The 24482-nt window shown below is 37.6% G+C and overlaps 3 protein-coding genes across 3 annotated transcripts; 1 reads left to right on the top strand and 2 right to left on the bottom strand.

The window, feature by feature from the left end:
* Positions 1-578: 578 nt before the first annotated feature.
* Positions 579-8118, top strand: med17 (mediator complex subunit 17). The gene is made up of 13 exons (XM_041233270.1): positions 579-663; positions 1408-1681; positions 2145-2308; positions 2550-2769; positions 2866-3002; positions 3117-3198; positions 3685-3837; positions 4279-4409; positions 4566-4750; positions 5070-5207; positions 5531-5648; positions 6096-6255; positions 6687-8118. The coding sequence occupies exons 2-13, from the start codon at positions 1447-1449 to the stop codon at positions 6893-6895; spliced, it is 1932 nt and encodes a 643-aa protein (XP_041089204.1). The 5' UTR covers positions 579-663; positions 1408-1446; the 3' UTR covers positions 6896-8118.
* A 144-nt stretch (positions 8119-8262) lies between these two features.
* Positions 8263-12031, bottom strand: LOC121302921 (V-set and transmembrane domain-containing protein 5). The gene is made up of 4 exons (XM_041233271.1): positions 11887-12031; positions 9817-10143; positions 9140-9286; positions 8263-8711 (listed from the first exon to the last, which is right to left on the bottom strand). Exons 1-4 carry the CDS (start codon positions 11960-11962, stop codon positions 8680-8682), a joined length of 582 nt encoding a protein of 193 aa, XP_041089205.1. The 5' UTR covers positions 11963-12031; the 3' UTR covers positions 8263-8679.
* A 1529-nt stretch (positions 12032-13560) lies between these two features.
* On the bottom strand, positions 13561-24045 carry LOC121302664 (high-affinity choline transporter 1-like). Its single transcript, XM_041232700.1, has 9 exons — positions 23920-24045; positions 22569-22771; positions 21520-21633; positions 20234-20389; positions 19487-19635; positions 18878-19021; positions 17965-18118; positions 16095-16312; positions 13561-14773 (listed from the first exon to the last, which is right to left on the bottom strand). Exons 2-9 carry the CDS (start codon positions 22750-22752, stop codon positions 14246-14248), a joined length of 1647 nt encoding a protein of 548 aa, XP_041088634.1. The 5' UTR covers positions 22753-22771; positions 23920-24045; the 3' UTR covers positions 13561-14245.
* Positions 24046-24482: the final 437 nt, after the last annotated feature.

The raw sequence follows: 24482 nt of genomic DNA, 5'->3' as shown, positions 1-24482 counted from the left end.
AGATCATATAATTTAAATGCGTCTCTGTGACTACTGTAGTGTAGAAGGAAAATATTTTTGTTATCTGGCGCTGACTGTTCAACTAAATATTTTAGAGATCGTAGCTTTACTGTATTTAAAAGTTACTGTATGTGCGCTGCAGTTTATTGCGGTCGTTTCCTGTAAATTAATTTGCAATTTGAATGGGTTTTGAAGTTATTATTTTCCCGAAAGAAAGATCAGTATCTTTATTTTGTATGTTCGTAATGTATTCGCTTTTATTTTACTTGTTAGTTTGTTTTCTGTCTCACAAAATACTGTCGATAATAAATCTGAATTATTGAATTCATGCACAGTTTGTAAAAATTATTCTGGAACTTTAAAGTTCAGTTGCTTGAATTCGCACGGAGCGCGAATGACTGAACACACATGAAAGCAGTAACAGTAGAGCATCATGGGGGTTGTAGTCCTGTTGTTATTACATAGATCTCCTGGTCATCAAATGTAGTAGTTTGGAAATGGTTGTTTGAGTACAGTATGTACATTTAAAAAAAATGAACGAATAAACTCCTGCATCATACAAAAACCTCTATCAAACCCACTAAATATACCAATCTCGCGAGAAACAGAATTAACGTGTTACGCGAACTTCTCGTGAGATTAAGCAGCGGAGTGTCTGTGAATGTGAGTACAGTGTATTAATGTTAACAGAGTAAAACAACTGCAACATTCAATTAGTATACATGGAAAGGGTAAACTGCGCTGCATTTAGTTATGGGGATAACATTATGCGGGTCATTCCTTCTTTCTGTAGCCTTTTTGTTAAACACCAGATTCGACGAAACTGCACATACAAGCTCTGATGTTTTGCATGTTGCAGCTTAGGCTGTATGTATTTACAAATGTATATGTTTATGTTTTGTAGAATAACACTTCAGAAAACGCAAACAAAAGAAAAATACACTATAATATTTGCCAGTATGCATTGCTTGTCAGTGCGATATGTCATTGCATTTCTTCGCGGAGTAATTTCGCTGTGGTATGGTGGAATCGGCTTTTTCATACTAGTTCTAAAATTATAAGGAGCAAGAATACAAATACAATAAATTAAAGCTTTTAACAGTGATGCAAATTCACTTCCACCCACTATTGAGCTGATTATGGGACCAGTATTATGTATGTATTAATCTTTACAATACCTCTTACAAAATTGTTAGCATGCTGTGTGATGTGGGACTAAATTTAACATCAGGACTGAAGAAAGAGAAATAATCAGCTGCCTTCGTCCATTACAAATACTATTTATGCCAGTATAGTGTTTTGTGTGGGGCTGTTTATTTCTTTAGTTTTTACTTAAGTTAGAATAAGTCCTGTTTCTGTTGCTTTAAAGACTACATTGTGTAATTTATTTACTGTCTTCTTTTACAGTTTAAAAGTATAATTATATAATCACCAGACTGGTTGAAGATGTCTGGAGGTCCTGCGGTTCAAATCAGCATCGAGTCGGCCTGTGAGAAGCAGGTGCAGGAGGTGGCATTGGATGGGACGGAGACATATGTCCAGCCCCTGTCAATGTCTCAGAACCTTGCCAAGCTTGCCCAGCGAATTGACTTTGGACAGGGATCCGGCTCGGAGGATGAGGGAGGAGAGGGGGAGGCAAGGGGACAGGAATGGGGGAAACAGGAACAAGAAGAGGATGAAGGTGAGGGTTGTCAGTTTACAGTAGTTATTAATATTTTTCTAAAATTTCAGTTCTCTTATTACTGGTCCCCTACCTCCTAAACACCTCCATGTAGTCCTGAACTACTGCCAAGCTACCCAGTACCTGTTTAGTAACTTAATGATGTGCTTTCTGATGATTCTTTATAGGGGTTTCTGCGTCGATCATTATCTGCCATGCTTGCTAAGAATTCCAGAAAACTATTCCTTAAGTCTAATATAGAAAGCACATAAGCTTACCGTTCGAAGCATTTTGCACTAGTCTGTGCAACATTAATATGCTCCCATCTCACTTAGCCATTGCTTAAGTCTCGGTCACCCCTTCTTTTAGCTTAATTTGCCTGCCATATTTTCAGAATTCAATAGTTTTTTTTTTCACGTACCGCCTTACACTTCTGATTCCTAGACCGAAAGCGAAGTCTTGCTTATTTTTGTTGGTTCCCCAGCAACAGTAAAGTTCCAGCCTTCACTCTGGCCCTGGGATTCTGTGAGAAACAACTTAAGGAGTGCCCTCACTGAGATGTGTGTGCTGTACGATGTGCTCAGTGTGGTTAAGGAAAAGAAGTACATGACTCTGGATCCTGTCTCCCAAGACAGCGCTGTTGGAAAGGTTCCATATTTCTGTTCTCTTGTAACATGTTTAAAAAGATAATGTGGAAGCTTAAAATACATATATATTTTTAACAAATGCACAAATAAACAAGTGTGTGTTTAAAAAAAAAAAAAAAAAAAAAAAAAAAACAATAATACAAGGTTGTCATCCTGTATTATCATTTCATAATGAGATATTGCAATAACTAGCCTTGTGTTTGTTGTTTACTCCATATCATTCATGGTCTGTGTTATTTTAGACTCCCCCAGTTTTGCAGCTTCTTGGTAAGAAGAAATCCTTAGCAACAGCTGCTCAGCTTCTCTTGAAAGGAGCAGAAAAGCTGAACAAGTCTGTCGCTGAGAACCTGGAAAACAGGCGGCAAAGAGACTTCAACTCTGAGCTGCTCCGGCTGAGATCACAGTGGAAGCTGAGGAAGGTCAGCGACAAAATCCTTGGGGATCTCAGCTACAGGAGCGCAGGTTTGTAATTCACTGCAGGTCTTTATCGTTGCTAAAATACAAATGTAAAGATGCTGGAAGCAGGCATTGATAGTTAGGTATGGTTCTGTTTTCCAGGGTCGCTCTTTCCCCACCAGGGCACTTTTGAAGTAATAAAGAATACAGACATTGACCTTGATAAGAAGATTCCAGAAGATTACTGTCCACTTGATGTTCAGATTCCTAGTGATCTGGAGGGATCGGCTTATATTAAGGTAAGGGCAGGGTTTGGAGATCGGGAACTGGAATCTAATCTTGAGTTGTTTTCAGGAATCGAATCTTAAGATAAACTTTTTTTTTTTTTTTTTTTTTTTTTTTTTTTTTAAAAGGTCTCCATTCAGAAACAAGCTCCTGATATTGGGGATCTTGGCACCATTAACCTTTTCAGAAGACAACTAAAACCTAAATCAGGTATTGTAACCAGTCATGGTGTACGAACCTTTTAATTCTTAGATTTACTTTGCAAGTGTAATGTCGTGATTATTGTTCACATAGTGCCATGGAAAGATCTATCCTGGACCCACGCCAATATTGGGATAAGAATAAAATGCTCTCCAAGAAAAATATAAAAATATAAATCTCAGTTCATGAAACAAACCAAAAAAAATCAACATTTATTTTAATTATGTATCCATTTTAATAGGGTATTAACACATTAATAATTAATTAATTTGTTGAGCTTTCATACCACCAAATAAGTACATTAAAAATGGTAACATCAGTAAGTAGTATTTTATTTTTTTATTTTTTTTTGCAATTTAAAATCAAAAAAGGCTTTATTGAAAATCAAACTGCACATTTTTTTCCTTCTGAGTTGAGATAAATAACATTGTTGCTATAATATTGACAGGTAAAATGCGCTTCTAGTCATGAACGCTTTTGTTTTGTTTTCGGCAGGTACCCAGCCCTGGCATTTGAAACTGGAGGCTGCTCAGAACGTCCTTCTCTGTAAAGAGATATTTGCACAGCTTTCCCGTGAAGCTGTACAGATCAAATCCCAGATCCCTCACATTGTTGTGAAGAATCAGATTATCTCCCAGCCTTTTCCAGGTAAAATGAATAGGCCTGGAAGCTTGCTTTCATTAATAAGTATAAGAATATGAATAACGTGAATATTTTGAGAAACTGAAAATAATTTAAAAAAAAAAATGTAAATCCCCAACGTACATTTGCACTATTCAGAACTAGAGAGTACTGGACCAGCAACCTGTATAAATCTAAATTTCCAGCCACCAGGAGATAGAACCCATAGATCTTCCATAAAAGTTGGTGGTACAGATTTAGGTAGCTTTGTGGCCCCGACCAGATTAACTTTTGTTTTCCGAAGCCAAGAGAAAAGGTGTTTTATAGCATATTCAATAGTGTTTCTGAAAATGGAATGACATCATTAAACAAACAAACAAAAAAATTAAGGATATTCTTTTTAAAATACATTCTTTAAAAACCGTATTCAACAATTGCAGATGGATTTTTTTTTTTTTTAATTTTCAGGTTTGCAGCTCTCCATTTCCTTGTGCCACTCAACTGGGGATAAAAAGAATCAGAAATCAACTCCAGAAAAAAACAAACCAGACGATCACCTTTATGTGCTTGAACACAACCTTCATCAGCTAATGAGAGAGGTAAACTATTCTGTTTGGCTGAAAAAAATTGTACAGTCAGATCTACTACATTCCTTGTGTTATTCGTAGTTACTCCTTTCAGACATAATCCATACTTCACTGACATCAAGGTTTTCTGTTTTTTATTTGTAAACTGCCTGTCCTTTTCCCTTGCAGTTCCACAAACAGACATTGAGCTCAGTTGTTATGCCCCACCCTGCAAGCGCCCCCTTTGGAAATAAGAGAATGCGTCTGGCGGGGCCCATGGCCTACGATAAAGCTGAGATCACTTCTCTACAGCAAAGTGAAGGGCTTCTGGAGAAGATCATCAAGCAGGCAAAGCATATCTTCCTCAGGAGCAGGTCAGTGGTCTGGATTTGCGGTTGATTTGCTGTTTGCATTATAGAAAGAGAACACATGGGTGATTCAGTTGATCCAGCATGTTAAGGATCTAAATACCACCACAGTTTAGAGCTTTCAAATTAGACCCAGCTTATGTAAGTCAAATATCTAACTGTAAATGTGAATCTCTTGAGAGCATCACTGTCTTTTAAATCTCTGTAGAGTTTTTAATGATTTAAACATCTGCAGAATTTAGATCCGCCATAGTGTATTTCAATTCAGTGGACTCCGTGGTGGTCAGTTTGACATAACTGTAAGTACTTGCTGTTTTATTTTCAGAACTGCGCGTACCATTGATAGCTTGGCAAGCCGCATTGAAGATCCCCAGATCCAAGCCCACTGGTCGAACATTAACGATGTGTACGAATCCAGTGTCAAAGTATTAATTACTTCCCAGGGTTATGAGCAAATATGCAAGTAAGTCATGAGTGAATATCCAGGACTTTATTAATCGGTTTTGAAAAGGGATGAGAGAATGGTATTTTGATTGGCATTTGACTAAAAGTCATTACACACATTTATCAGAAATACTGATGCACCTTGTATACTTTTTTACTTTTTATTATGTGTTCACATAAACAGGGCACTTAGCATGTCTGTACTAAAAAGAAAAACACACATTTAGAGGAATTAACCCAAACAGTGCATTATAATTAATCAACACTAAAAAGAGACTTTGTGTCGTGGTTTCTCTCCAAGATAGTTTAAATAGAAGCTTGTTTGTAACTTTTTTCTGGAAGGTCCATTCAGCTGCAGCTGACCATTGGAGTGGAGCAGATCAGGGTGGTGCACAGAGATGGACGGGTAATCACACTGTCTCACCAGGAGCAGGAGCTGCAGGATTTCCTCCTTTCCCAGGTAAGCACACTTGCATCTTGGCTGCATTGTTCACGGCTCCACCCAGTGTGGGGTTTCAGAACTTTAACTAGGTAATTGAAATGACCAGGTGGCAGGAGTTTGAACAGTAGACCCCGGATAAATCTGCTCTGAACATATCATGAATAAGCCATACCTGAGTCTGTAGTTTTACCAGTAGAAGTTGTTTTTGCAGGTATAAGGGAGGAGTAATGTATTTACATCAAAACTCATGACTTGTGTTCATTATATAATGTAAATGGTCTTTCTTTGTAATAGACAATTAATAGAACTCATGCCACAGAGTGGCTGAGTGTTGTAACTACATTTAATTATTTTTAAAGGGAAAGAAACATCTAAACGTTCTGAGCACAGCAACAAAAATCAATCTCCCAAACAAACTTATTCACACACACACACACACGTTTTTTAAATGTATGTTTTGTACAGATGTCACAGCACCAGGTTCATGCAGTGCAGCAGTTGGCCAAAGTGATGGGATGGCACGTGCTGAGTTTCAGTAACCATGTGGGTCTGGGTTCAGTGGAGAGCATTGGAAATGCATCAGCAATAACAGTGGCGTCATCCAATGGAGAGTATTCTATTTCAGGTAAGAGAAGAGAATATAAAGAACACCTCCAGATAAATAAATAGTTTTGGTGTCTTAGAAATATTCTATACAGGCATACCTAGGACATGATTACCTTCCAGTTAGTCATGGTGAGTGAAGTTATCTTTTCACGATAGATTCCCTTGGGTAATGATTTTTATCAAATGTTCTGACATTTTAAACGTTTGTGTGAACTCTATGGAGTTCGAGAAGTTGCCAAAACTTTGAAAAAACATACATGCATTATAAAATAGATCCATAGATAGGAAACTTTAATGTGGTACAATTCTGCACTCAGTGACTGAAAGGGATGTTGAGATTTTATTTATTGAAGTTTATTATTGGATTAATGTACATTGACTAGCAACCATCTTTGTATTTCCAAACAATGACGTGCTAATCCTCATCTTGTTACACTTGTCCGATTACAGTGAGGAACGGACCTGAAAGTGGCTGCAAAGTGATGGTGCAGTTTCCCAGAAACCAGTGCAAAGACCTTCTGAAGAGCGACGTCATCCAAGATAACAAATGGAACTACTTGCGCGGGCCACACAAAGAAGTGCACTGGAGTAAAATGGAAGGACGCAACTTTGTGTACAAAATGGAACTTTTGATGGCTGCTCTTACCCCTTGCCCTTAAAGCAGGCTTACACTGGGAGGTCACAGCACCTGAGACATTGTTTATACCCAAAACCATCAAAATGTAATGTAGGTGTGATAAAAGGAACATGTATCCAAGTGGGTAGTTCGTTTGTTTACACAGTATTGTGTGCCGTTTATATGGTTGGGTCTCTTGGCAGCTGTAGTTTGCAGCCACTGTAGTGTGTTTGGTTAAGGACCGTGTCCTCAGAAACATACTTCAAGAGTTCAAGATTTTTGCCTTGATGATTTCCAAAGTAATGTATAACTTTACAAAGCTGCCTCTGATGAGGTTCAGTTTCACCCTTTACACATCCAACATCAGAATGTATTTAAACTATTGCTTTATCACTAAACAAATATTTTACTGGCAGCTCTCCAAGCTGTTTCTGTTCCTGCCTTCATTCTTGGATTAATAAACCTGTACAGTGTTTAGTTGATTGAATTAAAAAAGGACATGGATGGAATGAAAAGCAGGAATGGAATGGCCATGTTACTTAACCTTTGTATAGCTGACCATAGTTAAGTAATATTTGGAGTTGTACTTGTGTTTGTTTGTTCAGTTTGACCTTTACTGCAGCATTCATCATTCCAAAGTTATTTTATTCTTAGTCCAAACTTGCGCCCTTCTCAGAAAAAGATCCACATCGTTCTAAGGACATGTGTGGGTGGGCTTTTAAGATTCACCAATTCAGGGGTCTCCATCCTTGGTCCTGTAGAGCTACTGTGGCTGCTGGTTTTCCTTTCAACCAATCTCTGTTACTTAATTTAACAAATTATTGGCTTAATTAGTTAAGATTAACAGGTGTTCCAGATATATAGCCACTGATGATGTAAAGATACCTACAGTCTAAAACCTGATGGCTAGGCGCTGTCCAGGACCAGGGTTGGTGACCCCTGCACCATTGTGTGAGAGATCACCAAAATATTCAAAACTGTTGAAATACTAAGCCTGGCAGTTGCCATTGTTCCACCACTGCCACCAGGCTTGTGTCCTGTTCATAGCATTCCCTACAAGATGGGTCATCCAACTGTTTGTTTGTTGACAAAACAGACTAAAGTCTCAATTCAATATAAGCACAGTGTTTCCTGACCACTTATACTTTAGATGACCAAATACAACGACTCATTCTCTTTCACATTTCCCTCATTTTCTCATTACTCTCTTTACCTTGTCTTTCTTTGCACATTTCTTGTTTTCTCCTTTTTCCTCACAACTTTTATTTAGCTAATTGTAACATGTTTTTCATACAATAAACTTTTTGTGTAAAAAATAAATAAAAACAAACTCCTATATAGCTGTAAAGCTTTATTTTACAGCTGTAAATGAAACATCACAAGCGTAAAGTATTGACAACTCTACATGCTATATTTTGTTAAGGTAAAATTTCTTTTTTTCAATATAAAGAATGTAAACATCCAACATGACCACACCAGGAACGAAGTGTGCGTGTTTACAAAACAGCAGTGTGAAACTAACCATGTTTGATCAGAAACAAAACAGGAAGTGACCCGGTAATGAATATTAGCTGTCTTCAAGTTGGATGTAATTCATTCTCTTTCAGTCATTTTCTGAAGTCCAACAAATAACCCATCCCTCCTCACATTTGAGGCAAATTAATTCAGTTCTTTTTGCCCCACTATTTTAGTTCAGCGTGTGTGCTGTCCCTTCCAGCTCTTGTCTGTCACAACGATATCCTTTTATTAATGTTCTCTGCCTTTGTAAGCACATCTGGGTGAAAAAAATAATTGCAGACTTTGAAAATGAAAACAGTGTCAGTTTGATCAAACAGACTGCAGCTCTATCTCTTCAGCTTCTGGAAATAATAGAGAAAACATTACAAGGATGTTAGTGAATACAAATAATACTGTTTAATATTTCAATCTTGAACCAGTCTTGAGCATAACTATTAAATACTGAAATTTCAGGCGCTGATCCCGGGGGAACGGAGGGGACAAGTACCCTGCACTTTTTTTCAGGCTGAAATACTCAAGGAAGTTAAATTCAATGGCCATTCGACTAGCAGTCCTCAGACAAATTGAATAATTTGTTAAAATCCAGGTCATCCAATAAAAGCCCCATGAGGTTGTTTGCAAGTTATAAGTCAGCAAAAAGAGCAGAGACATTAACCCTGGGCTCATCGATACGTTTCAATAGTGGTGAAGCAAACGTGTGTCTGGTTAAATGCCTCTCAAAAGCAAATCCTCCCTGTTTGTGTCTGAAAATACCAAAACAACAAAATACCTTTTCTTATTTTGTGTTTCCATCTCTTCCTCTTAATTATCTGCATACATTTTTCCAGCAGCCACACTAAAAACATAGAAAATCCTGATATGGCTACCAGAACTGTAAGGATAGCAGCTACAAAATGTAAATCCTCATAGATGTGCACTAGGGAGAGAAAAAGAAAAGGGTTTATTTATTACTGGTTACGATTACCATTGTTATGCACTCATTCTCACATGATTGACAGATACTGTTATTAGAAAGTCAGCTAGAGAGGGCTGGATTCAGTGTACTGTCATTTATCTGCACTTAGGAGGCTACACATAGTGTCCTATTTGTCCCTCAGCTAAAAATATAATAGAAAAACAACTTTGGCCTCCATTGGAAGTCTTTTGAACCCAAACTAAATACATCATACATCAGTTTTACAAGGATTCTTTTAGTGGCTATATCTAATCAAATTGATTAAAGGCAGCCACCGAACACATCAACATTTTTAAAGTCATTAAATCGATGATATTACCATACTTAAATGTGCTTATACAGAAACTGTTGTGGTTTAAATGTTTAGAATGCTTTTCAGTGATATTCTGAGTGTGAGCTCTACAATCTCAGCAAAATATATTCCAGTGGGGATGCGACTTATAATGTACTTTAACAGTCTATGTTATTAACTTATAATGAAACAGATGTACCATCAACTTTCAGAAAAATGGCAGCATCTTTGCTTGTTCCAAAATGGTCTGTCACAGTTATCACATAGTAACCAGTGTCGTTTTCACGCAGGTTTAAAATCTGTATGGAGCCATTATTGTATGTGCAGAGTCTGTCTTTATAAGACTGCGAGATGTTCGGTTGTTTTTGTGGCTCCCAGACAACAATGTTTTGTATCTTCCATATTGACAGAACGCTCCACTGGACTGTGGGAGTCCCTTGGCATAAGTATTCAACAGACAGCAAAGCACTTTCCTCCACTGTGGCGTTGATAACCTGGTTAGGGATTGCTATAGTGACTCCTCGGGCTGCAAAACAGAATCAGTATAAACACTGTTACTAACCTGCAAAAGCAAACAGTGTAGATGTATAGGACTGAGGACTTGTATTACAATGCTGTTCATTTATTGAATATTTATTTTTAAGAAATATTTTTCTTATCAACAGCTCATTCTTAGGCACAAATGTTGGTTTGTTGTTAGAGACATAATGTTTGCAGACTACATGGAAATCTTCAAACAAGCAAATGAAAAGCACAGGCTTTTTTTTTTTTATGTAAACCTTCTGACCTGTCAACGGTAACACTGGAATACAGTATAGGTAAATAGGTTGCATTAATGGAATTTCAAACAGATATGGTCTCTACTAAACTCCTTAACAGATTATTGCAAAACAGCACCTTTTGGACCATTTATGTTTGATTGTTGTAATAGTAAACCACATTGAATTACTGCACTAGTATTATAAATACCAGCATATTGACAAGGAGAGTACTATGCTGTGCATCGTATTATGATCATTGAAGTATACCAGTACAGTAAGAAACTTTATTTTTAGTAGAGAAAAAAAAAACTTTATTTTAGTAGAGAGAAAAAAATAGAATCACTGAGTTTTTGCTGTAGGCTGTTCGGTGAAATTGGACTTGTAACCCCTATTACATGAAATCTCTTCAGAGACATGTATTTTACCAGTGTACAGATAAACAGTGCACATACAGCTTTTATAAGATTAAAAGCGAAGAAGCTTTTAACTTCAGTAGATAGGAATTTCTGCATTTATACACTCTTCAATTCAGTTCAATTCATTTGCTTCTTACACATGATATTTAGTTTCGCTCCAAAGACCTGCAGGTTTTATTGAAAGGATAGTGGTTCAGGGCTCCCAAGTGGTGCATCCAGCAAAGGCACTCTGCGTGGAGTGCAGGATGCACCCTATAGCCCAGAGATCGCAGGTTTCAATCCAGACTGTGTCACTGCCGACCATTACTGGGGGTTCCCAGGAGGCAGCGCACAATTAGCTGAGTGCCGCCCGGGTAAGGAGGGCCTAGGGAGCTATCAGATCTGTGTTGTTCTCCGGCACTATAGGTCTGGTGGCCTCGCTGTGGATCCGCAGTGTGAAAAACGACAGATTGGCAGAAGCACGTTTCGGAGTACGCATGTTCCAGCCTCTGTTTCCCGAATTTTAGCGGTGAACAAGGATACAAATAACAAACTGGGGAGAAAACCGGGGTAAAAAAACCACTGGCAACGACTAAATTAAAAAGAAAAAGGATAGCGGAGGTTATAAAATACTGGTCGGTGGCAGTAATTCAAATGTAATCATCTACAAGTGAAGTGAACCTCTTTTCACTGCTCATTATTACCCAGTTATAGTTAAACTTTTATCCCCGTTAATTTGTCACGAACTTGCACCAAAATTAAAATGTGGCCAATTATAGAGAATACTTTTTAAAATGTTACAGACGGCACTACATCTAATCAGTATTTCATCCTATTTGCATTTCTTTTTTTTTTTTCTTCTTTTCTGGTTTACTGCAAATTCTGTACTTGCTTTATATAATGGCTGATTCTTTAAAGCTGATCTTCCAGTAATGCTAGTTTATCTTCAGTTTTGGCATGTTTTTTTTTTGTTTGTTTTTTTTAATACTCATCAATCACCAGTCAAGATTGCAACTTTATAGGTTTTCATTTCTATAGCCCAAGGACTGGTTTGGTAAGATTATCGTGTGAATGCATATGCAGCAGAGTATATAGAATAACATATACACTTACCCTGTAAAGAGTAGTCCACAAAGAACAGGATGAACAGCAGTACTGGTACACAAGTGTCTTTTTCCCACTTACTCATCAGAATCAGTCCATCTACAAACACCTATATACAATTACTGTCAGTGCGCCCTGCAGCTTTTACAATCTAAATCCCCTTCTAGAAATGCAAAAAAAAAAAAAAAAAAAAAAAAAAAAAATCATACTAGCTTTCCCTACCGAACAGGTTTCTCTGAAATCCTCTTGTACATTTGACAAGTGGGAGGGGACCATGCTTAGCAAGTAAGTTACAGGACAGCTGCCAGTGTCACACCCAGTAATGTAATATGAATTGGGCAGGTCAATGAAAACCAGGAAACTTGACTGGAGTTTGATGCTTAGTGATGCAATTACCCCTGTGTGCTCCATTGAAAGCTAAACTAAGTTGCAAAATGAATTTCAAATTAATGAATGTATTGGTTGATCACTTTGTTTAAGAATTCGATCGCACTTTCCACTTTTTTATTTATATATTGCGCTTTTAAATGCAGTAGTCGCCAATTGCTTTTATAATTTTTTTTGGAATAGCCAATTATTTTTAGTCTCAGCTCACCGCTACCACCCCTGCGCTGACTCAGGAGCGGCGAAGACCAACACACTCCGCCGTGCGAAGCGTGTGCTGCAGCCGATTGCTTCTTTTTCACACTCCAGTCCCAACATACAGCCACCTCAGAGCTACAGCATCGGAGGACAACAAAGCTCTGGGCAGCTTTTCAGGCAATCCGAAATTCAATTGTGACGTTGTTTGACGTTTTCAAAAGTCTGTGATTTGTCGAACTCAAACCAAAGCATTTACTGTAATTTTGTAAGAAAGACTCGGCTGTGCCCCACAATCATAGTAATTAATGTATGATGTTAATATGGTTTTAGTAGCACAGCTTTAAGTCCTGCGTTGTGCATGTCACAGTGTCTGAACTGCAATCACAGAATTCATTCAAATAAAGATTAAAAATACTGTTGAATGGAGCCGTGTTACATAATTTGTCACTGGACCCCCCAAACAAATTTAAATCAAGACTGAATTACACATGCATATTATTAAAAACGAATACCAGTACATTTAATAAACATTGCCTATCTGTTTCAAACATTATTGAAAGGCTTCCAATATGCAAAACATCAGCAAAACTATGAGATCAGAAATACTTTAATTTCGAGTTTGTGGAAAAAAAAAAAAATGATCAGATGATTTATAAAAAATGGATATGTGAAGGAAAAAAAACACAAATGTCCCAAATGTTAAATGTGGTAATAAAATGGTTAATTTTTGCTGGACACAATCTATAATGGATCTTTATTATGAGAAGCATAGAAGACAGCAGTATATAAACTGTAAAGACACCGATACAGTATGATACTGTACATTTATATTCATCCAACTGTAATAGGAGACAGTATGATGGGTGCATTCAATATGAGCACTCTCCCATGGAGGCCTGTGACAGATGTTATCAGTTATAGAATGGTCTGTTAAGTTTTAAAATGCCAGACAAGACATCCTTGGATTTAAAAAGTTGCTTTAAGCAAGGTTTTGCTATTATTCATTTAAAAAAATGTAATTGCTATTTCTGTATTTTTATAATGTAGAGTTAGTTACACCCCCCCCCCCCCCCCCCCCCCAAAAAAAATCTTGAGGCATGAGTCAGATTCCTCAAGTTATGTTTTTCTACTTCAATAGTTTATTAGAATCCGTTTTTAAAAATCCAAAATGATAACGAAAATATGACATGACCCTCACTGAAAGCACTCCAGATTAGTCAAAACTGGAATACAAAACAATAAGTAAGCATTAGATAAAGAGACATAGACAACCATACATTGGTTAAGGGTCAGGCCACTGTTTTACCAACAATTTAAACTTATAGGTAGAGCTGGCATAGTGTGTACATTTGCAACAACATAGAAGCAGATCTGTAGTCTAGTCACAGACTAAAAAGGTATATTTACTTAATGTCTTTTTTTTTTGCTTGTTTTAAATTAACTTTTAATGTTTGTAAAGAAATTACAAAATGAGAAACAAAAATAAAGATGGATTATTATTATTTTTTTTTTAATATGAAACTTTTCTTCATGGTCACTATCATGGAATTGCCCATGTAACTCTTTCTGTCCATTAATGCTTTATTTTTCATCACATCTCACAAACATCTTTATTGGAATTACTAGAGTAAAGTGAATCCAAAACAGTCTCTTGATACATGAAATATCCCGTGAAAAAATGACAGTCTTGAAAAGGACAGTTCTTTGGGTCATTTTTGACAAATGTAGTTGACGCATGAGTAACTACACTTGGAGATTTACCATTAGGCCCACTGTATCACTCCCTTTATGCTTGATCTTCATTGTTAATTGGTGATAGTTCAGTTTCTTTGTCTGATTCTTTCAGAATCACATCTTTCAGAATAACATCAGTTTTTTTATTTGCGTCAAAAATATCCCACTTTTCGGGCAACAGGCCCCGTTTAAACAGCAGTGATGTGAGACAGGAGACAGCAACAATAGTCAACAGGGAAAGCAGCATAGACAGGGTTTTGAATGGAAAGAGCTGCACATAGCCGCCATCTATGAGTGTGCAGCCTGGGTAGTGAATAACAGGGGGGATGTTGAAGAATGAATCACCCCCTAAAAGTCTCAACGTCACTCCCACCAGGTACCCCACAACTGAACCGTAGCCATTCGACACTGGGATAAAAAGGACAGAAACAAGTTGAGGGAAAATGGTACAATATATTAGCTCTTCACTCATGAACATCAACCCATAAACTGAGGAGGTTGTCATAGCAAGACACATGCTAAGAACTCCAAAGAAAAGCACAGCAATTTTGATCACCCACATGAGTTCTCGGTCAGATGCCTGCAGAAGAAAAACAAAAGAAATAGTAATTTTTTGGTTGCTTTTATTTTTCCAAGGAAAATTGCCTAATCAACCTATTGGATATTATGTTGGCTTCTTCACAGAGATGCATTGAACAGGTTATTTTACAAACAAATATTTATAAACAAAATATAAAGTAAACAGTGATGTCACTGGCATATATCTACAACTGTAAGTACAAAATTAGTGCCATTAGTCTGTGAGTGAAAGACATATGGCTGCCCATCTCAAAGTGATAAGATAGACTTCAAGTCCAAGATTCATGCTCTTCTCCAACCTCACAAAGGGAACCCAACACAAACCCCCTTATACAATGGGGTCTATTCACAAAGCTTTAACATACAGGTAGAGATTTACAGAGTAAAGTTTGCAAAAGACCTATAGCCATATTCACAATATATATATATATATATATATATCTTGAATATTACTTTAGAACCATGAAATGAAAACAATTTAATGAACATCATACTTTGCAATCTATCAACACAGACTTCAACGAAGCCAATTTGTAAGTGTTTACCAACTTTGCACTAGAGCAAAAACATTCTTATGAAAACAAAAGCATGTATCGGTTATTAAATGTCCACACCATCGGGCAATTTATGTAATTTGTTTAATTCGAACTTTGCACATCTCAAGCTATTTGTATGGTCCTGTCGTAAAGACGGCTGCAGTGGTTGACGTCAGACCAGAAACCGGAAATAAACAGAGAGGTGGAGTTTGGTGGAGCTGAGCGAATGGTTTCGGGCACTTTGCCACAGGTCCCCAGAAATTTGAATTAAGTGGCGTTCACTGTACATATTCAGCTCTTAGTGAAGGGGTTAGTTGTACAAGTCAAGATGCATTCTGCCTCACTACTGAAGAAGAGTTTAATTGGTATAGTTTGAAGAATATCTATTTCGGTATTATCTTCTTTAATTGTTGTGACCAGGACAATGTAAGATGCGACAGCATGATATTGGTGCTCAAACCTAAGCCTGTTGTGGCACCAAGACACAGGATAAAATACAAATACATTTGAAAGCTTCTGTAATATACATTCCTAATTTAAATACAAAAATATATAGGAAATAAAAAAAAGGTATGATTTGGGATATATTTCGGTTTCATGAGCGGTACATTTTCTTGTGTGCGCCCCCCCATCCCCCCCCATCCCCATCCCCATCCCCATCCCCATCCCCATCCCCATCCCCATCCCCGGAAATTGCGGGGAGGTAGTGGTTTCGAACCCTTGGTGTTCTAGCCCATAGCAAACTGACCAGATAGGGCTGCACAGAGAGGACATTGCCAGGCTCACCTTTTTTCTTATGATTTTCTTATAAATGTTGTGGGTGAACATGGAGCTGGAAGATAGAAGTGTGGAGTCCATAGATGACATCACCACAGCGGCGATCGCTCCGATTCCGGCGATGGAGATGTAGATGGGGCATAGGTGCTGCAGAGCGATGGGCATGATTACACCAGCCTCTCCTTTCTCATATGGTGAGGGTAAACCATAGCTTGTCTGGTTCCAGTCTGAAATGTGAGGAATTTATTATAATAATATTCTTACAGCATTACCCCTACAGGGCATGCAGTATTATTGATGCTGCATTACTACAGTTCAATGCAGTTCAACTATTGGTAATAAACAGTAAAGCAGTCCAATGCAGTACTATGCAGAAAAGTTAGTGTCAAATACTTCATGCCCGATATACTATCAAGAAAAAAAAATACAATAGTGACAGATTGAATAACCAGTACTGTAGCATTTGGTGCTTTGGATATGATCAGGTAGCAACAAAATGGGTAATAAAGGCTCCTTTCATATTTAGCTTCTAGAGCAGTGGTTCCTGAAACTGGACAAAAGTCATATTAGTTTGTTAACCCCAACTCAAAATTACTCTGTTCCTTCGCACTTTTTAAAAAATTTCTCTTCTCAAAAATGGCCTGTGTCTTAAATTAGACTATAGTGATGCGCTCATTAAAAATCACAAACAAAAGACATGACTGCCCAAGTACACGAGCAGGAACATGACTTACTGCCTGAGGAAATACAATACACCCCACCCACGCTATAATGCCCTTTATTATACCAACCTGGCCCCTGTGCGCACTGGATGCCACCTCCACAGTGAAGTCACAGTGTGCGTTGTGTAACTATGCCTCTTAAACAATTATTCTATGTTAAAACAAAGCCAGAAGCTATATTGACTATTTGAAAAAAAGCAGCAACACAGGCATACCTGTCGTATATTTTGTCAAAAGGTACTTTTTTGGCTTGTTCAGCAACCATGCTGCAAAGCAAAATTGATTAAAGAAAAAAAACTGAGGATCTGATGAGTTTGTCATATCAGATTCGTGCATGTTGGATTAAGATTTGGTACACTTCAACAATTAGTTAATTAACAATTAGGGTGTACTGTACTGACAAACACTTCAGTGCCCGACTTCAAATCATCCCTGACTTGCAGCCATTTTCAAAGAAGCATAGCTTCCTAAGGAATGGAAAAGAAGCTTTGTTTAAAAAACAGTATCAGCTTGGATAGATTGGAAATGCTGATCAGACTACCCTATTTTTTGACATGCCAGGCAATACCACAGTTAACAAAAAGAAAAAAAAAATATCAAGTAAAATTCGGACAGGAAATGAGAAGCAACGCACCACTGCAACGCTCTGTATTGCAGGATGGCCACAAATTGCCGCAAGACCTTGTATTCTTTTATGCGTAATTGAGGTTGTATCTTTATAAATGCATCTTTATTTGAGGCTTTATTTTTTCATCAAAATTGTGTGGGAAATTTGGGCTATGTCTTAAACTCGAATGAATACAGAACTTACTTTAGGATCTGGCTATAACAAATAGCTGGACTAGAATAGGTCTGGAAGACAGCGTTGGGGGTAGACTGATTCCAGAACTACCATTTTAGAATGACGGTAGTAAACATGTTTTGCTGTTTAAAGAAGTGTTTCCAAATACCTTCATGGTCTGACTTCTAATGAAGCAGAAAAGTGTGTGTGTGTATGTGTGTGTGTAATATATATATATATATATATATATATATATATATATATATATATATATATATATATATATATATACACACATATACACACACACACACAAGGATGGGGAATACTTGCAGAGAAGACATGTTAAACAAATTTCATGTACATCATACAGTACCTGTTGAAGCTGCTACTGCACCAATTAGCACAGAAGGGAAACCCAAGAAAAAGCACAACACTCCTGCAACATAGCACATTTTTTGTGCCTGTGCAGAAGATGCTGCTGCCAGAAGTCTTTGATAAAAGCACTGATAACAAATGCCAGAAAGAGCCTAAAAAAGAAGATTCATAATTCTGGTTAGTATAGATTTCATACGTTGTGTTCTGTGTATGCATTGTCAAGTGTGTGTATATATATCTCCTTTTTGGGGTAAGTGAGGTTCAGTTCCCCAACCTCTATGGCCGCCACCATCCGCCGAGGGGGGTTGTGACCCCTTGACGACCCCCAGCCACACACTTTATTCTTTATCAGCTCCTGCTCTTTATCTTCCTCAAGTTGAGACTGGGCTCTATTTCCAGCTCGCTATTCTATCATTCCTTTTCCAGGTTCTTCAGTGCAAGAGCTTATTCCTCCTACACCACTGCCGCTCCACAGAGCCTGTCATGGGCTCCGCCCAGCCAATCTATCTCATGTGTTTTCTGGTTCTGTAGGCTGTTGAACAGCCTGCCTTCGAGGCCGCTCTCTCTCCTCTGGCCAAGAAGGCTCTCGTCGGTCAGGAACCTCTTTCCTTTCCTATCCTATCCCCTGAGGCCACTCCTCAAAACTACCTCTCCAAGTAATGACCTTTCACTTAAGCTCAGGTTCTCGCCCTGTGACTTACTGCTCATGCTGCAATGCATTCATTATTTCAACACTACACATTTCTTGGAAATAATGACTCCCCTCAATACAGCAAATCACGTAATTGGACCCGGTCTTGGGTATACACTTAGATAGTGTTTGTTTCTGACAAACTAATTAATTATAGTAGGATTGTTGTGTTTAGGGCAGTTATTTAGGAATACATTGACATAACAAACAGATACCTTACCAAAAGAAAAAAGTCATCTAGCCATCTCCATAGATCCACCAGGTCTATTTTACCAAGCCAGGGGGCTTGATATACTTTGTTAACAGCAGTGTTTACAATGTCTGTAGAAGTTGGATTTAGCATGAGGAATGGAACACACAGCCACTGTGGTTAAAAAGGGGAAGGGCAGACAGAGCAATGAGAAGCGCAATTATAATAATAAGCCACTGGATGGCAGTGTGCATTGTACAAGAATCCAAATCAAAGCAGAAGCAACAGTTGGCCATTGTGTGCTACTGTGCAAGTTACAGCCCCACCAAGTAGTCTTGATGTCATGTTTTCTCACTGACCACTTGCCAAGGGCACCATGTACAGAGAGTATAGTTTAACCCAAAGAAACAAGTTAAACCAATTAAATGTAAATGAATACAGTATGATGCATATTACTAATCCACACTGTCAGCATGCAGTGCTGTACATTGTTGAATTTGTACTAGCATTATAAGATTTACATCTTCAACTATTATTTGGGGTAGAGAAGTATTCACTAAAATTCATGGCACCATTTTAGATTTTCTGTGTCAGATTTCTATGGAGTTACAAAATTAAGATCGTAAGATCAGTACTTACCAGGCTGACAACTATCAAGATGAGCTGGATAACATCTGTGTAGGCTACAGAGTACAGGCCCCCCAGTAATGTATATAGTATTGCCACACTAGCAGAGATTAGGATTGACTGATAGGGTGCAATATCCAGTATTATCTTCATTGTTCCCCCTAGAAAATAAACAGAGAGGTTTCAAATAGTCAGATGTCTACTGTAAAACAATTATACCAATACAATGCATCCTCCCAAAGCTGCCATCAATCACAGAGGAAAAAAAACATGACAGAGCAGCCTTATGTAAACATGTACATTTTAAAATGTGTATAAACATGAAACTCCATAAATCTCTGGGATGCTGACACTTCTGTCCCAAGAATATCCTAACCAAATCACTACAATTTTATAAGGAGTTCTTTAGAGATGCTAAATACTTAAGAGTGACAGACTTATAGGAGCCTTCACCATTTGTCGCTATGGCTATTCATCCTCTGATACTGGAATGAACATCAGCTGGACACATGTTTGAATCTGGCACTCAGGTCTTAATTTTGCCCTTGGAACATGCTTTCCAATACATTATTCGACCTCATGTCTGGATAAATAAGATTATTCTGGTCCTATTTGAAAATGGCTAAACATAAACCTACATTTACTATACCATTACCAAGTAACTAAATACAACAAATGACCAAAGCGATTGAGAAACATGCACACTTGAATGGTGGTTTGAAGATATAATACATGTGCAGTTAAATGCTTTTACTGTACCTAAAGCTGCAAGAGTGCAGGCTGACCAGAATACTTCTGACAGTATTGCAGGAATGCAAAGCACAATTGTCCATGCATTTCCATATCTGAGCTGGAATGGATCTATCATTGTTACATAATTCCTTTCTCTCATTGGCTTGGCAAAGAAAAATCCACCTGGTGGGAAAAAAAAAAAAGTTATGAATCCCAAATATCCTATTGAAACTTATCAATAATTCAATTAAACTTCGTATTTTCTAGTACTGGAATGGACACAGTTTTCATGTTTTAATATTCAAAATCCAGATGAATATTCAACTTAGCTGAAAGTTTAATCAATTACAAATCAAAGAAGGAGAGATAAACTGAAGATTCACAAATGAATTACAAATTAAACATTTTCCCAGTAAATATGAAGTTGTACTCGAATCAGTTCATTTAGTGCTGTCATGTAATCAAACAGTAATGTAAAGTGAGTAATACACACATTGTTAGAATAGGTCCATTTCACACTGGCACTCCTACCCGGATGCCTATCTGGGTTCTGGCTACCTGGGTCACAATCCTGTGTAGTGTGAAACCACATACCTGGGTCATACCCGGGTTGACACGCTTTGACCTGGGTCGAGCGAGACAGAATGCAAGATGGGCGTAAGCAGACGAAGTAAAAAACAGCCACACCTGCGTGAAGATTTCACTAACACAAGGAACATTTCTGTTTAGCCATATTTTTGTTGACTGAGACACACCATGAGCCAGATTGCAGCAGGGATGAAGAAACATTTGGGGCTATGTGTACATCAATCTACTAGCTACTGTACCCCAGATTGACCCTGCTTCTTCAAAAATAGCTTATCTGCATGACTACGAGTAGCAATCTGGTTAAGGTCCGACCCGGGCAGAGCACGCCTGTGTGAAAGGGGCTAGAGACTCCTTATGCAACCTTACAAAATCTATATTTCTGCAAGTTACACGTTTCAGGTATGCCAAGTCAAGTTGATGCTACTGGGTATTGTAAACATAGGATTGGGTTGAAAACCATTTCCAGCTGAAACAATAAAGCAAAAAAAAAAATAAATACACTTGAACTACAAAATCCTGCACATTAGGATTATCATGTCTTGGTGTGCAATACTGCATTAGGATGGGTGATAATTCTAACAGTAAGACATTTGCATCCTTTTATTTTATTTATCACAACTATATATATATATATATATATATATATATATATATATATATATATATATATATATATATATATATATATATATATAGGGAGCAGCTAGATATCCAAGGGATCTCACCAACAAACAGGTTAAATGCAAATGCAACTAGTCCATGAACCCAAAGTAGGCCCTTTGATGGATCATAAACCAGTTCTGCAGTTCCCATGATGTAACCTCCTCCAACCCAAGTTGCTGAAAAATAGAGACAGAATATCAAGGTGTGGGTTAAGAGAATATTTGCTGAGCTGACTAACTCAAACAGTATGGGTTTTCCAGTGTATTTTATTTACAGAAAGACAAATGGAAGCAAAGAGATCAGATCACCCGTGAGCCAATTTGCAATTGTGCCACTTTGTTGCACGTGCTCATCCTCCTTCAGCCAATTCCACTGTCCAAGCAAATGCCTTCCTTCTACGAGGCTTCAACATATTACCTCCAGTATATGAGCATATCCCCAATTTCAACACCGAGTTGTATGTGCTACAGGTGATAGCAGATACAGATGGTCCATTCTGATGATCTAAACAGTAGTTAATAGAATTTCCCTAAAAACAAAACTGCCAGTAAATGGCATTTAGATCATTCACAGGCCTGAATGGCATCATTTAGAATTGAACAAGTATATGCATACCTACTTTGTGAATAAATTTATCTATTGCTGTAGGAGTTACCACCTAGAATAACATGCAACTCTGCAATTGGTATATAAGAATTATGCAATGTAGTTGTTTTGTAATGTATAGCTTACATGAATAAGCTGCAAGAATTACCACACCTACATATTTGTGAATGAAAAACAATAAATATGCAGGGTCATGGAAACTGCATATAGTAAGCTGGTCTTTCATACAGAATTAGCACTGTGGAATGCAGCTTAGGGCTTTGTTTGCAAATCAACTACAGAAGAATGGATTGCATTTCACTGAGGGCATTACCCACCAGACAGTTTAGACCAGCAAGAGTCAAGGACAGAAAAAGAGGGTACTTTGACACCTGTATCACTGACTGAATACGATTGTAAAGTCTTAAGGATAGTGTTAAAAATGTGTAACCACTCTGTTCTGAATGTGTCTATCAGAAGCAAGCACATTTTAAACAGATTAGTAGTATAGAAAACAAAACCCTACCGGTCACAGTGAAAATCCCGACCCAGAGAGTCATGTTTCGGCCCCCAACCATGGCCACCTCGCTTTTGTTTCCCGTGCATTTCTTCTCTTCTTTCTTGGATTTTCTTGAAGCCCAAATGCCAGTCGCCAGAATGAGTATATAAAACACAATTACAGCAATCAGACCAGGGATGTTGACTGCCATCTTCAAACACAGAGACTACCTACAGATGAAGACAAATCATTTTGTTTAAATGACAGCAAGTTCTGAGAGTGGATTTAAAATAATAAAATAAAATAGAGCTAACAGGAATCATTGAATGTTAATGGTTGTAACCATGGGAACAATAAAATAAAAGTACTACAAGTGCTTCATATATTGATATTGTTGTAATGCAAGTAAAATTGTACAATAAAACCAGTGTTAAAACATTTTGGGAACGCTCTTTGTTCAACTGTATAGCTGAACATGGACATGTTTAACCACAATTCATGCTAACCAGGGCAATTCAAGTCTGACTGATTGGGTCAGTAAGTGGCTTAAAGGGTTTTGATTAAATGTGTATTCACTTGTTGACGCTTTAAAAATATAAGTGACGTGATTACATTAATCAGGCTTTAAAAATTGAGCCAAAGTCCTATCCCCCTCCCCCACCCCCCTCCCCCTTTAAAATATAAATATATATGATTGCGTTTTTAAAACCAGCAAGAAACCGCACTAGCTTTTAAGATTTAATATATTACAAAACCATAAATGAGTGTTGCACATTTATTTAAAATAGAAAACACTGGTAATGTTATAAATAAGGTTACCAACTGTCCGGTTTTGGGCCAGACATCGGGTCCGGTTCTTGCGATGATTATTATTATTATTATTATTATTATTATTATTATTATTATTATTATATCTGTTAAGTTTGAGAATTACACTTAAATGTATTCTGCAATCAGTCATTGAATTGGAGTCGCGGTACAACTGCACGTGAATTAATAAAGTGCAATTCCCCGTGCGCACATATTATTGCATTTTACTTGCACGTGAAGTGCTGTGCAATCCTCGTGCCTAAATACAAATATACATTTTAAACACTCGTGTTACACAGACCCGTTTATAAAAATACACACAGGGGCTGGGCACTTTGCCACACTCCCATATGATATGCGTGCAGTACCTTACACCTTTCTCTAGTAAATATCATTTGCCATGTGTCTGCCCAGTTCTGAATCTTGTCTAGATCATTGTGAATGACCTTTGCTGCTGCAACAGTGTTTGCCACTCTTATTTTTGTGTAGTCTGCAAATTTAACAAGTTTGCTTACTATACCAGAATCTAAATCATTAATGTAGATTAGGAATAAAATAACGTTCTTACCTGCAGCAGATTGCACTATTAATTTGCGCATCTCGCCTGTACAGACTTAAGTACAAATGGATGGGACCGTCTGAAACCAATAAGAAGACACTACAGGACTTGATCACCACATTGCATTCAAGCACCAGTTGTTCCAGTTAGACCTGAAAATAATTTAAGATAGGGCTTCCCAGCCCTGAATGTATTTCCTAACAGGTTTATACAACCCCCACTCTGAAACACATAAGTATTGTAATTAGCAAAGACAGCACAAATAAGGTGAAAAAAGTACTTTCATTCTGGTACTTTTATGGAAAAATACTGCGTTAGACTTTTGCTATTATGCCATCAGGAACACAGCCAAAATGCAGTAATTCTGGGTAACAAGTGAAGGAGAAGTGAAGTTCTTATTTAGCTGCAGTTTAGCAGCATAACCTTAAGCGTGCTTGTGATTCTTACTGTTTATCCTTTACATTGTAATTAGTTTACCCTTCTGTGCATCATACTATATAAACCAGGCACTATCAGCTTTCTAGTTTCCTTGCAATCCATAAGGGTGGTCATTTAAACCTACATTGTTGTTG

The sequence above is a fragment of the Polyodon spathula genome, chromosome 30 (assembly GCF_017654505.1).
Source record: "Polyodon spathula isolate WHYD16114869_AA chromosome 30, ASM1765450v1, whole genome shotgun sequence".
Taxonomy (NCBI): domain Eukaryota; kingdom Metazoa; phylum Chordata; class Actinopteri; order Acipenseriformes; family Polyodontidae; genus Polyodon; species Polyodon spathula.
This window is presented reverse-complemented; position numbering and strand designations above follow the sequence as displayed.

What these genes read in the sequence shown, in the direction of transcription:
- LOC121302921 (XM_041233271.1), bottom strand. Translation starts at nt 11,962, where the DNA reads ATGAGTAAGTGGGAAAAAGACACTTGTGTACCAGTACTGCTGTTCATC. An exon ending in CATTTTTCTGAAAGTTGATG is followed by an intron (nt 9,287 to 9,816) that starts GTACATCTGTTT and finishes TTCTCTCCCTAG; the next exon opens with TGCACATCTATGAGGATTTA. An exon ending in GAAACACAAAATAAGAAAAG is followed by an intron (nt 8,712 to 9,139) that starts GTATTTTGTTGT and finishes TATTATTTCCAG; the next exon opens with AAGCTGAAGAGATAGAGCTG.
- med17 (XM_041233270.1), top strand. Translation starts at nt 1,447, where the DNA reads ATGTCTGGAGGTCCTGCGGTTCAAATCAGCATCGAGTCGGCCTGTGAG. An exon ending in AGGATTTCCTCCTTTCCCAG is followed by an intron (nt 5,649 to 6,095) that starts GTAAGCACACTT and finishes TGTTTTGTACAG; the next exon opens with ATGTCACAGCACCAGGTTCA. An exon ending in TGGAGAGTATTCTATTTCAG is followed by an intron (nt 6,256 to 6,686) that starts GTAAGAGAAGAG and finishes GTCCGATTACAG; the next exon opens with TGAGGAACGGACCTGAAAGT.
- LOC121302664 (XM_041232700.1), bottom strand. Translation starts at nt 22,752, where the DNA reads ATGGCAGTCAACATCCCTGGTCTGATTGCTGTAATTGTGTTTTATATA. An exon ending in CGGGATTTTCACTGTGACCG is followed by an intron (nt 21,634 to 22,568) that starts GTAGGGTTTTGT and finishes TCTATTTTTCAG; the next exon opens with CAACTTGGGTTGGAGGAGGT. An exon ending in TGCAGTAGCAGCTTCAACAG is followed by an intron (nt 16,313 to 17,964) that starts GTACTGTATGAT and finishes CTCACATTTCAG; the next exon opens with ACTGGAACCAGACAAGCTAT.